The sequence below is a fragment of the Sminthopsis crassicaudata genome, chromosome 2, assembly GCF_048593235.1.
Source record: "Sminthopsis crassicaudata isolate SCR6 chromosome 2, ASM4859323v1, whole genome shotgun sequence".
In the NCBI taxonomy this organism is placed as follows: domain Eukaryota; kingdom Metazoa; phylum Chordata; class Mammalia; order Dasyuromorphia; family Dasyuridae; genus Sminthopsis; species Sminthopsis crassicaudata.
Genome location: NC_133618.1, coordinates 46,564,212 through 46,581,603, shown reverse-complemented (window position 1 = coordinate 46,581,603; position 17,392 = coordinate 46,564,212). Strand labels below are relative to the sequence as shown.

At 33.7% G+C, this 17,392-nt stretch overlaps 1 protein-coding gene across 7 annotated transcripts in view; it reads left to right on the top strand.

Annotated features, from left to right (window-relative positions):
* Positions 1-17,392, top strand: part of NFAT5 (nuclear factor of activated T cells 5) — a 136,160-nt gene that overhangs the window by 87,319 nt on the left and 31,449 nt on the right. For all 7 annotated transcript variants that reach the window (XM_074286097.1, XM_074286102.1, XM_074286098.1 and 4 more), the window contains exons 6-8: positions 3,531-3,703; positions 14,292-14,426; positions 14,583-14,635. In XM_074286097.1, the coding sequence (XP_074142198.1) occupies positions 3,531-3,703; positions 14,292-14,426; positions 14,583-14,635 (361 nt within the window). The remainder of the gene's footprint in view (positions 1-3,530; positions 3,704-14,291; positions 14,427-14,582; positions 14,636-17,392) is intronic.

Here is a 17,392-nt window from a genome sequence, read left to right as displayed (position 1 = left end):
TCTCTCTTTATCCTGTCACTCCTCAAAAGTCTGTTTTGCTTCTAACCATTGTCTCCTACTTAAATCTGTCCTCCATTTTATCATTTATATCGCTTTGTCTTATCCTCTTCCCCTCTTATTCTCTATTGAGTAAGTTACATTTCTGCATACAACTAAGGAGAGAGAGAGAGAGAGACTGTGTATAAACACACATACACATGTATGTCTGTCTTTGAACCACCTCTAATGAGAATGAATTTCAAGCATTGCCTGCTCCTTCACTCCATTTTCTTCTCTACTGTGAAAACTCTTCTTTGTGAACCTCTTTTATGTGAGAAATTTTTTCCTACCTCTCCTCTCCCTTTCCTTTTCTTTCAGTAAATCCCTCTTTTTCACCTCTTCATGTTTTGGGGAAATATTCCACTAATTGACTCACTTTTATGCCCTCTGTTACTGTAAACTCTTTTTAACCTCCTTAACACAGATAAAGTTCTTAGGCTTTACATGTGTCATCTTCCCATATAGGAATGTAAACATTTTAAATTTATTAGGAGTCTTAGAATTACTCTTTCTTGCTTACCTTTCTCTTGAGTCTTGTGTTAGAATGTCAGATTTTCTGTTCAGGTCTGGTCTTTTCCTCAGGAATTCTTGAAAATCTTTTATTTCATTAAATGTTCATGCTTCCCCTTGAAGAAGTATTCTTAGTTTTGCTAGGTAGATTATTCTTACTTCTGATCCTATTTCTTTTGCCTTCCAATATGTCACATTCTAAGCTGTCCTCCTCTTTTACATGGCATTGCTAAATCTTGTGTGATTTTGAATGTGACTCGACAATATTTGAATTGTTTCTTCCTGATTGCTTGAAGTATTTTCTCTTTGATCTGCAAGCTCTGGAATTTGGTTGTAATTATAACTGGGAGTTTTCATTTTGGAATGTCTTTCAGGAAGCAATCAGTGGATTTTTTCAGTTTCAGTTTCACCCTTTAGATTTAAGATATCAGGGAAGTTTTCCTTGATAATTTCTTGAAACATGATGTCTAGGCTTTTTCTTTGGTGATATTTCAGATGGTCCAGTAATTCTTAAATTTTCTCCTCAATCTTTTCCAGGTTAGCTGTTTTTCCAATGAGAGATTTCAATTTTTTTCTAGTTTTTCATTCTTTTTACTTAGTTTTATTGTTGCTTAATGCCTTACCCAATTCTTATTTGATTGTAATTCTAACAAATTATTTTCTTCAATGAGCTTTTGTATCTTTTAGTTCTATTTGTTCTATTTGGTTTCTTCTTGTTTTTAAAGTCCTTCTTTTCCTCAGTACTCTTCAGTATTTTTTGGCCTCCTTTACCATTTTTTCATAATTTTCTTGCATCACTTTGATTTCTTTTCAAGTATTTCCTCTGCAACTCTTAGCTCTTTCTTTAATGCTTCCAGGAATTCTTGTTGGGTTTTGATCCATTTAGTCTTTTTCATTGAGGTTTTTTTTGTAACTTTTTTCACATTGTTGTCTTTTGATTTTAGGTCTTGGTTATCTTTATCACTGTAGTAGCTTTTTAATGGCCATATTATTGTTTTTGTTTGTTTGTATATTGTTCCAGTCTTCTTAGGGCTTTATCTTAAAGTTGGACTCTGCTCACCTAGGATGGGGAAGCACTGTCCCAAACTTCAGACTTTTCCATGCCTCTGTTTTCAGAATTGCAAATTTTTGGTGCTTCTCAGGTGGTGTGACCTGGGTAGAGGCATGATCACTGCTTTTCTGATCTATGCTTTGGTCTTTACTCCCATATACCCTTACCCTCTGGTCTTAATAGTGGCATACCACTTCCAGTGTCATTAATGTTTCTGCAAAAATCATGACAGATAAAATGTTGTTCTTAATAAATAACCAACCACATTATCTAGCTGTATTTCATTTTGTCACAATACTATTTGATTTTAATACTGTTGAACTGCATTAGTTAGGCCTTTGGTGATATTGTCTACTTTTTTCATTTTCACATCTCCCTTTACTAATGTTTATTTTGACCAATTCCCCTTTCTTATTGTAGTGCAATGAAAGAAACACTGTCTATGAAGTCAGAGGATCTAGATTAATGTCATACCCCTGATGTTTACTATTTGGCCTTGTCAAGTCACTTAGTTTCCTTAGACATTAGTCTCCTCATCTATAAAATAGGAATTGAGCAGCCTCTGAAGCATCTTCCACATATAAATCTATAACCTCCCAACTCATAATTATGAACTCTGATGTTTCTGAGCTATTGGAAAACAAGAATACTTAATAGATTTTCATAACCTGATGTAAAAGTCAGAAACTTGCTAATTGTAGCTACTACATTTATTTTTCTACTTCTCATAGCTAAGATTGATTTTGTGAATGTTGTTGTAGTTGTTAATGAGTTTGTTTAATTTTTATATTTTGTTGGGTTTTTTTGAGTTGCTTTAGTTTTTACTCCTTATATTGTATACACACATATTGTACTTACCTCTTTAGATTTAAGATATATCTATTATAAAAGCCCAGTTGCTCTCAAAGAGTTCGGAGGACTCATGTTCATCAGCCTACTTATGAATTTGTTTGTAAATTTTAAGTAGCCATTGAATCAGTGTTTGTTGTCATTCTTTCCCTGAACACTTTTTGATGACTTGTAAGATTTTAAAATCCTCTTTTTTTTTCTTTAAATAAATTACAAATAGTAGCTTTTTCCTGTTTTGGAGATAACTTAAAAATTATATAATCATCTATAATGACTGATATTTGACACATGCCAACCTTTGTCAAATAACTGAACTGTGAAAGCCACAAATGGTTAGGAACTCTATGCCTTGTATCAGGAGTATTCATATGCTATGACTATTTGTGCTTAGTGTTAAAAATCATTGAGGCTACAAAGGAAATTTTCGAGAATTAATTTCAGGATCCTTTTTCAAGGTTATGCTAAATGAGCAAAAAGTATAGTGAAGATGCAGAGGATTCTGATAAAACAGGTCATCTTCATAACATCCTTATGATTTAAATATATATAGCAGACTCAGCTTATAAGAATTAACTGTAAAAAGAGAGGCTAAGGTTTTTGTGAAAAAGTATTAGAGGAAAAGTCTCCTTTCTAAACCAGTACTGATATTTAGGTTTTATATTATATCCATAATTTCCTCCATTGATAATGGAAAAATTAATACATTTGATAGTATGCAGAAGCAAATATGTTAGTATAAAAATAATACAAAATCATTGTTTTAGATAACTCATGTTTATGTAATAATTTAAAAATAATTACAAAATCTTTTTCTTTATCAAGAAGCCTTAAAGAACTAGGAATGTTTAGGTAATTTGTAGTCACTAATTTTGGACCTGTATATTTAGTGATTTTATTTTATTCATTCTCTTCCTGTTGAGGGTATGTAGTTAGTAGTCCATGGGCTCAGACAAGATTGCTATTCTATATTCGGGTTTGCTTTTAATATGGAAATTCATAAATGTGAATTTATGGAAAATATCTTTTTTTTGAGTACCACATACCAGTAAATATTAACAATACCATTTTTTTCCTTCCTTAGGGTGGATTGCGTAGGGATCTTGAAACTCAGAAATGCTGATGTTGAAGCTAGAATAGGAATTGCTGGTTCCAAGAAAAAAAGTACTCGAGCCAGATTGGTGTTTCGAGTTAACATCACCCGAAAAGATGGCTCAACTTTAACACTACAAACACCTTCCTCTCCAATTCTGTGTAGTAAGTAGCTATAGCATACATAACTGTATTGATAGCATGTAAATATAAAGATAATACATCCCTTGGAAAACTGATTTTTAGTTTAATAACTGAATCATAGAGTCTTATAACTAAGTTGCAAGAGAGTTAACTCTAGCTTTACAATTATATGGATGATGAAGTCTTCTAAAAACTTGCTAAACTTTATTCAAATAAAGTAAAAATATGGGCAGCTAGGTGACGCAGTTGATAGAATACCAACCCTGAAGACAGGAGGATCTGAGTTCAAATCAGACACTTAACACTTCCTAGCTGTGTGACCCTGGGCAAGTCACTTCATCCCAATTGCCTCAGCAAAAAAATAAAAACAAAATAAAGTAAAAATAAATGCTCTGAATAAATAAGGAAATATCCTTTTATTGATTGTTTATCACTGTCATTTGCTGCATCATTAGTTAATTTTATTAGGTGAAGCTATAAAACTAAATTTTTTTCTAGACTCATTTCATTGTAAATTGCAATAACTATACTTGTCCTCTCACTATTCTTCCCACTTCAAGAATCCTATACCATACTTTAGAGGAGACAGTAACAATCCCTCTGACTTCCAGATTCCTCTAAAAGTCCCTTTGTTTTTAAAAAAATTAATCAGACAATTTCATAGCAATAGTTTATCAATTGGGGGAGTTCAGTTTTCCTTTTTTAATCACATTATCTTTTGCACTTCCTTGAAATTGAACCTGTTTCATGTAGTGATGCTTAAACCATTTGATTTCCTCAAACCAACAGTTCCTGCAATGTCTACCATTGACGTGTGCTCATTAAGTTAATTTTTGCTCTTTTCCAAAGAGTAATATTTTCCATTCTTCCAAATCACAGAATTAAAACACAACAAATAAAAACAATATGTATGTGTATGACACAAAATTCAGCCCTCAAATGACAGGACAGCTTATTGAAAATGGGACATCCAGCTTAAACAGTTTTTATCTGGTCAAGGTCAGACATTTAGAGTTAGCATACCATTATTAGAAATACCATTACCATTGTTGTCACAAAATGAAGTCATATCAAAATAATTCCTTGTACTCAATAATTTGCACATCATTGTAGTTTTCATGAATTTAGGAAAATTTCAGATTAATGAGGGTATTTCTTTAGGAAAATCCCAGTAAATTTTCTATTTTATATTTGCAAAATCCAGGTGCAGGGTATAGATTTTTTTCTGATTATCTCATTTAAAAAAGTGATCCTTATCTTTTTAGGGAAAAAAGTGGATATTAAATTTTGAAATAAATGTTCCTTAGAAATTTGTAAACATTTAGACAAATATTTTGGTTTTTTATTGTGAGTGAAAAGAATTTTGTTTTAATTTCACAGAATTTTATAACTATAAATGTCTTTAGAGAATAAAGTCCAGATATGATTGTGTCTTGTCCAAGGTCACAAAATAAGTAAAAGAGCCAAGAGCCAACCCCCAGGTGTTCCAACTGTTTGATCCTCTTCATGCTCTTTCCCTTTCCACTACTCCATGCATCTTTCTGTCTTCAATTATTTTGGCCTATTCTACTAATATTTATAAGCAATTTGGGGAATTAATTATTGTTCATCCAAACTAGAATGTAAAAATAGTAAGTTAAGTTTTCTCTTGGATTTGGATGGAATATAAAGGCAAGATTTTGCATGTATGAAATTGTATAAGGGAGAGTAAATGAAGGCCATAAAAGTAAAATTTCTGATTGCTAAGCATTTTAGAACGGTAATGATATTTTATTGCTTATTTTAAATTAAGATTATGAATGGAGAAACAAAAGAATTCATTAGCACTTACTGTGTGTCAGACACTGAGCTAAATACTGGGAATAGAAACATAAACAAGAGATAGTGTCTGTATTCAAGGAGCTTATATTCTTTATTTTTATTTAACTTTTTATTAATTACAGTTTTTATTTACCAAATATATGCATGGGTAATTTTACAACATTGACAATTGCCAAACCTTTTGTTCCAATTTTTCCCCTCCTTCCCCCTCCACAGATGGCAGGTTGACCAATATATGTATACATGCCCAAAGAGTTGTTTTGCTGTACAAAAAGAATTAGACTTTGAAATAGTGTACAATTAGCCTGTGAAGGAAATCAAAAATGCAGGCGGACAAAAATAAGAGGGATTGGGAATTGTATGTAGCGGTTCATAGTCATCTCCCAGAGTTCTTTCGCTGGGTATAGCTGATTCAGTTCATTACTGCTCTGTTGGAACTGATTTGGTTCATCTCATTGTTGAAGATGGCCACGTCCATCAGAATTGATCATCATATAGTATTGTTGAAGTATATAATGATCTCTTGGTCCTGCTCATTTCACTCAGCATCAATTCATATAAGTCTCAAGGAATTTATATTCTAATAGAGAATGAAAACATATCCAAAAGGAGTAGCTTCTAATAATAGTTTTGTTCTGTAAAGTAAGTGGAATGATAAATGGAGCCATAGGACAGTTAAATGGCATGTTCTTTTCAGATTTAATGGTCTATTCATGTATTTGCTCCCAACATTGGAGGCAGAGGGGTAAGGCTCTGTGTTAGGGCAGATAGCAAAAAGATGGCTAGGAGTTGAATCACCAACTATGCACTTATTAAGTATTTAATACGTGCTAGTCATAGTGCTAAGCACTAGAGATACAAAGAAAGACAAAAGCAGCCTTTGCCTGCAAAGAGCCTGTTGAGGTGCAACAGTGGCTAGAGTATGTTTCTGAGTCAAGAAGACCTGAGTTTGCATGCAACCCCAAATACTTACTAGCTTTGCTACTCAGGGCAAGTTATTTTAAACTTTATCTGCTTCAGTTTTCTTAACTGTGAAATGGGAACAACATTAGCACCCACCTTCTAGGATTATTCAATCAAATGAGATAATATTTCTTTTTTTTTTTTTCCCTGAGGCTGGGGTTAAGTGACTTGCCCAGGGTCACACAGCTAGGAAGTGTTAAGTGTCTGAGATTAGATTTGAACTCTGGTCCTCTTGAATTCAGGGCTGGTGCTCTATCCACTGTGCCATCTAGCTGCCCCCTGAGATAATATTTCTAAAACACTCAGTACAAGACTTGGCAAATAAGAGCCTATGAATTGTCTAATGATTTTTTTTATGTCTTTAATTACAGATCTTTTTTTCTTTTGAATGATTAAATGTAAATGAGAGCACTTCAGATGTTTATTAGCTTAACATTATACCTATTTAGAAGGAATTGGTTTATTATTCATCAAATTATGGTTGCAAAGGTTTCAAGAAACATTTTAAGTTTAGTTTGTCTACCGAAAGGTCGGATGAGACCTTTGAGAACTAAATTTTATTATATATATATATATATATATATATATATATATATATATATATATATATATATATATATATATATTTATAATATTATCCCTTGTATTCATTTTTCCAAATTACCCCCCCCTCCCTCTATTCCCTCCCCCCGACGACAGGCAATACCATACATTTTACATGTGTTACAATATAGTCTAGGTACAATACATGTGTGCGAATATCATTTTCTTGTTGCACAATAAACATTAGAATCCGAAGGTACATGCAACCTGGGCAGACAGATATTAGTGCTAACAATTTTCATTCCCCTCCCAGTGTTTCTTCTCTGGGTGTAGCTACCTCTGTCCATCATTGATCAACTGGAAGTGAGTTGGATCTTCTTTATGTTGAAGATTTCCACTTCCATCAGAATACATCCTCATACAGTATTGTTGTTGAAGTGTACAGTGATCTTCTGGTTCTGCTCATTTCACTCAGCATCAGTTGATTTAAGTCTCTCCAGGCCTCTCTATATTCCTCCTGCTGGTCATTTCTTACCGAGCAATAATATTCCATAACCTTAATATACCACAATTTACCCAACCATTCTCCAACTGATGGACATCCATTCATCTTCCAGTTTCTAGCTACAACAAAAAGAGCTGCCACAAACATTTTGGCACATATATGTCTCTTTCCGCTCTTTAGTATTTCTTTGGGATATAATCCCAGTAGTAGCGCTGCTGGGTCAAAGGGTATGCACAGTTTGATAACTTTTTGGGCATAATTCCAGATTGCTCTCCAGAATGGCTGGATTCTTTCACAACTCCACCAGCAATGTATTAGTGTCCCAATTTCCCCACATCCCCTCCAACATTTGTCATTATTTGTTCCTGTCATCTTAGCCAATCTGACAGGTGTGTAGTGGTATCTCAGAGTGGTCTTAATTTGCATTTCTCTGATCAGTAGTGATTTGGAACACTCTTTCATGTGAGTGGATATAGTTTCAATTTCTTCCTCTGAGAATTGTCTGTTCATATCCTTTGACCATTTATCAATTGGAGAATGGTTCGGTTTCTTATAAATTATGGTCAGAGAACTAAATTTTATCTAGTAATAGTTTTCTAAGGGATATTATCTTCTCAATTTCAGAGGAAGAAATACATATATTTACTGTATTGTCCTAATGCAGTTATTTTTTAGTGAGTATGACAACATATAGTTAATCAGAAAAGTATAATTTTACAAGGAATTTAAGTTTAGAGAAAAATATTGTAAGTGTAAATGCACTTAATGAAACGTTACACCAGTAATATTGTATTATCAAAAAATCTTTCTCTTAATATGTGTTTATGGCAAATATTATACAAATATTTTACTTCTCATTTTTGAGAAGGGCGATAAAATACAATGAGAGTGAGAAGGAAGTAGGCAGGGTTTGGATTAGAAATAGACAGGGAGATGGAGGGAATTAGGAAGATGGGAGGGAGGCAGAGAGGAAATGAGGGCAAGCAGAAGGGAGGGGGAGGAAGCAGGCATTTGATGTTCCATTTAAAACCATTTGTTCATTGGAAAGAAGGCACATTGCCAGTATTTTTGTTACTGCTTATGATAGTTTTTAAAATTCTTGCCCTTTGGTGATGGCTCAGAGCCTTTCTGATCTTTTAAGCAAGGTTGGAAGTGATTGATCACTTCAAGGGAAATGAAAGGGTCTTTCTTTTTTATTTATAATGCTTGGAATTCTCCACAGAGTATTTGTTTGTATTTTTTATACCACTTTTGATTATTTTGTAATATTAATGAAATTTGTGAAATTTGTTAAGCATATAAGCTTAACAAATGCTTATTATGTACAGCCCACACCATAGTGAAATGTAGATAATGTTAATATATGGTTTTGAGTCAATATGTAGCTGACGGGGATCCTTATGTACAGGTTAACAGCCCCCATTTACTTTTTACTCCACTGCTTGACATCGGGAAGACCCAAGTATTGCCCCCAACACTGTATAACTCTGAGCAAGTTACTTGACTTCTCAGTGCTCTGAGCAATTCTTTAAATTGTTATATACCTGAACAGGTGCTGCATTGTAGTAGTAGATGGAATATTCTTCCAGAGAATTCTTTAGGCCAATGAATCACAGATCTTATCCAAAAATATTAAATGTGACTTTCCCCTTTTATAACTGCCCTTCCTGTGCACAATTTTTTCCTTAGATGACATTGGTTCTTTATTACTATCTTTTTTGTTGTTATTGTTATTGTATTGTTGGTTAGAAATGTCTGAAATGTGACTTTCTTCTAGAATGAAGTATACTGGTTTTCCTCAATTATAATCTGACACTTTACTCCAAAAATTCCTTCATAATTTCTCATGTTTGTTAAAAGGAGACAAAGCTCAGAAATTGTCATTTCTCTCTCGTTAAATTTTGATACATAAAGAGTATATTATGATGGATTAAATGTAACATAGCCTAAGAGAATCATGATGAATTTTGCCCCATTCAGCAAAGAAAAATTAGAAAAGGTTTGGTTACACATATATCAGTATTTTTCCACTAAAGTTTTTCTGCCACATATTTATTAATAGAGTAGTTTTTAGTAATACTGTTGACATGGTCACATTAAAAGTAATGAATTAGTAAATCAAGTAAAAATTAGTAAATCAAGTAAAAGTGTTTAATTTCTGATTTGTATTTATTTCTCTGGTTTGTACAATTTTATATGCTTGTATCTCAAGCAAAAAGGTTTAGCAATTAATTTTTCATTGCACAGAAGTTATTAATATTTTTTGTTGGAAAGAAATGAAGTCTTAACTTCTTAGAATACTATTTGGAATCAACCAAAGAAAATGGACGTTTGAAAGTTGTTTACATAACAAAGTAAAAGTATTTTTATATTTCTTAGTAGTATAATTATTTTTTCTCTCTCTACCAGTTTATAATTGAAATCCATTTCATTGATAAGCAAATAATATAGTCTCTTAAATCTGTTCAGTACAAAGCTGATGCTTTTGGATAACCATTAAAACTTAAGTAGAAATGACCTTTTTCTAGCTGACAGAGTTGTTTTATTATTTTTGAATAATCACAATCTATTTCTGTGTGTATGGTAAATGTAAATATGAAGACATACAGGGTACCCTCTAAAGAGCCTCATTTGGCAGCCTTTTATTTTCAGAGCGTTAGAGGAAAAGATAATGAGATAGAAAAGAAAAGATAATGCGGGAAGTTTCAGTGTCATTAGTGAAGTGGAATTTTACATAATATTTGAAAGTGGGGGAAGGGAAGAGTTCATTTGCTTTATTGTTAATCCAACCTATTAGTATAGGTTTACACCTCTTCTTTTGTTTTTCTTCTCAAAATTTTTGCCCTTTATTTTTTGACCATACATGCCTTTCCAAAACAAGTCTGGAATTCCAAAAGTACCTCCTACCCAAATTAACTTGGAACTTTATGTGGAGGTCCAGTCATCGCTATCTTTGGGAATATTTTGTCTAACATTAATTTCAGTGTATACAGTATATACTGATATATTTGTGCATAGTTTGCACACAGAGATCATTGAAAAGTGTCTCAATTACTTTAATATTTAGTTAGGATAACCATTGAATTGTGTTGGTAAATGAATTGTAGCCAAGTTAAAATTAAGTGAATTATGAGTCATTTTCATGAATATGAGTACTCCCATTACAAATGTAGAGCATGAGCCTTCATTAGTACACAGTGTATTGAGTTACTATAATCAAAAATTCACTATCTGGTGATCACCTAAGAGGTGATGAGACTTCCTGAGCCTGTAGGAAAATCCTTTCCAGACTGGTAAGATATGCCAGAGCTTGTGCTTCATAATCATAGATGAATCCAGGATCACCCAGAGAGTATTACACAAGTGGAGGAAAATTTAAGTATGCATCAATAAATAACAAGAAAATATAGAAAGTCATTTGTTTCGTACAAAGTATAGTAAAAATGTAATGAGAATGTGAAATTAAATGAAAGCTATATTAATTTACCCTTTCTCCATAATAGAAAGGTTTGCTAAACACATTAATATTGTAAGAAGAGCCCTTTTAACTTATTGAGCATTTATGAGAAGTTTAGAAGTATTCACTTATAAAATAAAGTTCTCTGCAAATTATTACCCAGTTTATTAACTACAGATCCTTAAATGTCTCTGTTTCCAAACTTGGCTAACTTTAGTAGGTATCACCTTTAATTTTGAAAAGAGCAAACATAATTTTTTTATGCTCTGTCTCTTCTTGGTGAGAAACCAAGTATTATTGTGCATTCCAGGCTTGCCTCTGGGTGAGGAAGATCTTGATTCCAAGGCCTCTGATGATTAACCTTTCAGAGGTTCCCTCCAACTTTTAGGCCCCACTTCTCTTGACTTCTATAAGTTTTTAAGTTATTTGCTGCATTATATGCAGAGAGAATCTCATGTGGAGTTCTCAGTAGCAAAAAGAACACAGATCAGGACCAAATATAATTTTCCTGGAGGATTCACTATGATTGATGAGGAGTAAACTGAGGTACTAAACCGAGACAGGTCAGTTCCTTTTCTTTCTCTCCTTCCTTCCCCAAAGTAACCAAGGGCAGGATCAGCAGCAAATGAATTTGCTACTCACTGCTGTATGGAAACAAAGTCTTTATTGATAGTAAAGGGATAGACAGGCATTTGGCCTTCAGGAAGACCAGACTGCCTGCAAGGGGACATCAGTTGACGGGCATTGGCTGGAATACACCAAATGCAAAGATTTCATTTTTCAGCCTTCCTTATATACATAACTAGAGTCATTAAAACAATGTTTGCACAGAGATGTTATCAAGAGGTTCTGGAGATATTTGTCAATAATACAAGAATTCTCTGTTGTTGTAAATAAGACAGGAATTTTCTTATTATTGTAAATAAGACAAAAATTCTCTGTTGTTATCTCCTTCAGTCTCTCCCCAGAAAGGAATTTCAGATCATTAGAATGGGGGCTGAAAACTGAAACTAGTCCAAAGAAAGTTGGAGATTAAACAGTGAATATCAAAGGGGGCTACTGCCCCCAACATGATCAGTTCTAGTACTTTTCAATCAGGCAATAAGCATTTCTGCCAGGCACTGTGCTAAGCAATGGTTAGAGATCAAAAGAGGGCTTTCACCTTCAAGGAGTTTACAGTCTTATGGAGAAACAATATACAAATAAATACATGCAAAGCAGGCTATGTAGGATATATATAGGATAAATATGGAAGAATTAACAGGGGGAAGGCATTGGAATTTAAGAGAAATTGGGAAAGGCTTCTTATAAAATACAGGATTTTAGTTGGAACTTAAATGAAGACAGGGAAGTCACTAGTCAGAGCAGAGTCAGACATTCCAGATCTGACCACGTCAATCCTCTTCTGTCCCTATCATCTCTAGGATCTTCAGATACAAAATGCTCTTGTCCTGGCATTGAGAGCCCTTCATAACCTAGTCCCCTCTTACTTTTTCAATTTTCATATATCTTATATCACCATGGTACTCGGCCATCCAGTGATACTCTCTCTCTCTCTGTCCCTTCCATTCCTGGAATTCTCTCCCTTCTCATCTCTGCCTTCTGACTTTCCTGGTTTCCTTCAGATCCCAGTTAAAACCCTGCCTTCTACAGAAAATCTTTCTTAATTTTAGTGTTTTCCCTTGGTTAATTATTTTCTATTTACCCTGTATATACCTTATTAGATTATGAGTCCCCTTGAGGGTAAGGGACTGTCTTTAAAAAAATAAATAAATAAATAAATTTGTTGTCAGCACATAGGTTAGCATAGTGCCTGACTTAGAAGAGGTGCTTAAAAAATGCTTATTGCTTTACTGACCCACTCATCTGAATTTCCTTAGTTCTTTCACCTTTCCAAAATAACAGTTTTGTAGCTTAGGTGTCATTGCTGACTTTTCCCTTTCACCTCATTTATCTAATTGATTGCCAAGTTTCATTAGTTTTACAACATCTCCAGTCTGTCAGCTCTCTACTCTCACAGCCACTGTTTTAATTTAAGCCTTTACTACCTCTTCTCTGAACTACTATAGTAGTCTTCTCATTGATATCTCTACTTCCCTTCTCTCCCTCCTCCTGTTGATATTAATAAAAGGACATCTGACTGTCACCTCCTTATTCAGTAAACTGAAAGGAAGCACTAGTTAGTATAGTGATTAGAGCAGTGGACTTGTAGTCCAGAAGATTTGAATTTGAATCCTCTTCAGATGCTTACTAGTTAAGTGATCCTCAGTGAGTCACTTAATCATAGTTATAATAGTTAACATTTATTTAACACCTGCTGTATGGCAGACTGGTAAATTGCCATATACCATTTGATTTTCACAACAACATTGGGATATTTTTCCCATTTTGCAGATGTGGCAAATGAGACATATAGAAGTTGACTTGCCCAGAGTCACATATTTCCTATCTGAGGCTGGATTTGAACTCACTTCTTCCTGACTCCTGATACTGTGTTCGGTTCATTGTATCACCTAGCTGTCCAAAGTTGGTTAACTTATCCCAAGCTATTTCTTTATTATTAAAATGGTGATGGTAGCACTTATCTCACAGGGTTATTGTGAGACTGAAATAGGATTATTTCTGATTATTGTTTTGTTAATGAGCCCAATGTTTCCCTGTGTCCCTAAGATAATATGTTAATTCTTCTTTGGTGTTATTGTTGCTTATAGGTAGCATTCTTTCTCCCAACACCAAATCTTTGCACTGGCTGTCACTCTGGCTTGGACTATACTCCTTCCTTACCTTTGGCTCTGAAATACCTGTTTTTTCTTAACATTCAACCCAATTATCACTCCTGCCTGCATTTTTTTCCCATACTCCTACTCCTAGTGTTCCTCTCCTACCCCTACAAAAACAACCCCCCCAAAAAAAAAAACCCAACCCAAAACACCATCCTTGAATTTACCTTGAATGTTTTGTACATATCTATAACTAATCATTAATAAACTACTAATCACTAAAAGCTAAGTGTCTTGAAGGCAGGAAGTGTATCATTTTTGTCTCTTTTAGCATATTTTCCTTACACACAGTAAAGACTTGGTGAGCATCTGAAAGACTGATTTTGAATCTTGTTTCTTATTCCTCAGACTTCGTCCATGAGTTGATGAGGGTACAAACTATGATAATATCAAAATATTGACAACAGAGAGGAAAAAAAGAGACAGACAGGACAAAAAGACAATCTCTAAACTGAATAATAGAGTCAGTTATGCTAGATATGATGTTTTAGGATAAGAAGTATTAGTGCTTTTTTATATTTAGTACTTGTTTTTTTACAGCTCAGCCAGCAGGAGTACCAGAGATCTTAAAGAAAAGCCTTCATAGTTGCTCAGTAAAAGGAGAGGAAGAAGTCTTTCTTATTGGCAAAAATTTTCTGAAGGGAACTAAAGTTATCTTCCAAGAGAATGTTTCTGGTAAGTAGAAACCATATTAACTTGAACATGCAGGAAGGAATGCTTACTGAGATTTTTGTTATTTATTTAACTTTGGCTTTTATAATAAGTTGCATAATTACTAGAGAATGAAACAATATTTAATATTTTGACACATTTTCATTTTTATTCAATCAGATGAAAACTCTTGGAAGTCAGAAGCTGAAATAGACATGGAATTATTTCATCAGGTATTACTCTTAAGCTATTTAAATATTTATGTGTAACTTATCATGTGCTGTTTTGTTTGTTCATCTAAGGAAAAAGTTTTATTTCTGGTCTGGTTTCCTCTAGATTATAAAATATGTTTCTCTGTTGCATGTGTTTATTTCTTTCTCCAGCTTTTCTTTTGCACATAGTTTAAAAAGTATGTTATTCCATGTGTACTGTAATTAATAGCAAAGAATAATATTCTCTTCTGAACTCTAAAATATTTTCCTTAATTCTGTTTTCCTGGGTATAAATTGCTTTATTCAAAGCATAGTAATTATTGTTAATTCAATAATCAACATCATCTTTACCATTAATTTTTGTTTTGAGGAAGCTGAAAGAAATCTAGTTAACATGAAAAAATATTACATTTACATTTGCAAAAAGTTTGCAGCTTTTTTTTTTTTTTTTTTTTTTTACAAAGTTGTCTTATGGGGACCTAACAAATTATGCCTTAGCTAGGATACACAAAGATTAGAACTAGTGAAGAGAACATTAGAACCACACAAAGAATTAGACCTAATAGAAAAGGGTTAATTTTAATCCCGAGTCTGGGAGAAGCCAATGTAGAACTGCAGATCAACAGTTAGTGTAGGCGTGAAGGAGTAAACTACCCATCCAAATGAGTAGAAGCAGTAGGACAGGCTCAGAGTTATAGTAGACTTTAGGATGGCAAGTAAGACAGGAAGTGATTCCAGGAAGTGATAGCAAGCAGAACAAAATAAGGAAGAGATCTAAGGCTGGAGGAAAGGCATCTCTCTCTGTCTCTGTCTGTCTCTCTCTCTCTCTCTCTCTCTCTCTCTCTCTCTCTCTCTCTCTCTCTCTCTCTCTCTCTCACACACACACACACACACACACACACACACCCCCGTAACAATAACCCAGTTTTTTATATGACATGAAATTAAAAATAATCTGCAAGAACAGTGCATTTCTATGGAATATCTTCCCAAAATTCTTTTGCCCCATGCTACTGTCTACCTATTGCAAGAAATAGGAGAGGCAAAAGAATTCAATAATTCATATGCATTTTCCTGACATACAACAACCAGCAACAATAGCTCTTACTGGACTTTATTTAATGCCATCCTGTTTAACACATAATTTTTTGGAAATTGTATATTTTGTCTTCCCACGTAGAGTATGACCTTATGGACTATGTTTCATGATACTTTTCCATTTTTCAGGATACCCAACATATCACTAGGCACATCACACAAGCAACTAACATAACTTATTAATTGATTAAACTCACCTTTGGGTTGTTTCTTTGATAGCCTTTGGACATCCTGGGACATTTCTAGCTTTAATTCTGCTTGAGGCCTTTTAAAAAATACAGTTGGCATTATCTGTAACTTAGATTTCCTCATCCAGGGGAAGTTATTGAATTTTAGCATGAAGTTATTGTTTTCTGAAGGATCTTTTCATCTGAAATAAAATCTCTTATTTACAACATCCTAAGCAGTAAAATGATCTTCTTAACCAATTAAATAAGCTTCCTACAACACAAGACTGACATCAGTGGCATCTTACCATCTCTAGAATAAAAGTTTTTGTTGGTCTCCAGTCACTTCAGTCATGTCTGATTCTTCTTGATCACATTTAGGGTTTTCTTGGCAAAAATACTAGAGTGGTTTTGCCATTTTTCTTCTCCAGCTCATTTTACAGGTGAGAAAACAGGCAAGCAGGGTTAAGTGATTTGCCCAGGATCACACAGCTAGTAAGTATCTGAACTCAAATTTGAATTCAGGTCTTCCTGACTCCAAGCTTAGCACTCTTTCCACTGCCCCACCTAGCTGCTCAGGTAAAATTAAAATTTCTGAACTTTTGATTCAAAGTTCCTTCTAGCTTATTACACATTATTCTCTTTTGCATACCATATCTTTCACTGACATTGACTAATTTGCTTTCCCCCCAAATGTAGCAGGCCATGTTGCACCAGCACAGATGTTCTTCATACCTAAAATATACTCTCTTCTTACTAACACTTAAGAGCCCTAGCTTTCTTCCAAGCTGAGATTATGCACCTTCTACTAAGTGAAGCTTTTCTTGATCCCCATAATTTGTTAGTGTTATTTCTCTCCTCCTCAGAATTTTAATATATATATATGTGTGTGTGTGTGTGTGTGTGTGTGTGTGTGTGTGTGTGTATAATTTATTATTGTATTATATGTTTGTATTATTTATTTTTTACTGTTATATTTTCACTCCCTCTTTATCCAAGTAAAATGTGAGCTTCTTAAGGATAGGGAGTAAATTTTTTATTTGCCTTCATCTTTAAGAGCTATATTTCTAGCACTTAACAAAATACCATACATATAATAGTCACCGAACAAATTATTCTTGGATTAAAGTGATTTAATATTCTTCATTATCCTGTGATCCTGCTAGCAGGATACAGAAACTAGAACCAAAACAAATTGTATCATAGTCACTCAAACCTTTTAACATGTCTTAAACAATAAATGTCTTTTTAAAAAACAAACTTTGAAATCTGGGGTAGTTTAATTTCTTAAAACACTATTTTTTCAGGGTAGTTATGCCAGCCACTATAGATTAAAGAAGAATAATCATAAAAATAAGACAGACATGTGGTGGAATGGAAAGGAATTATATCCTTATTTGGTGGCTATGTCCAGAGGTCCTGGGGTTTTGGCAAGCAAGTATGTAAATAAACTAAATCATAATGTGATCTTCCATTTGATCCTGTCCTTCTACTGTTAATTTTGAGATTTTTA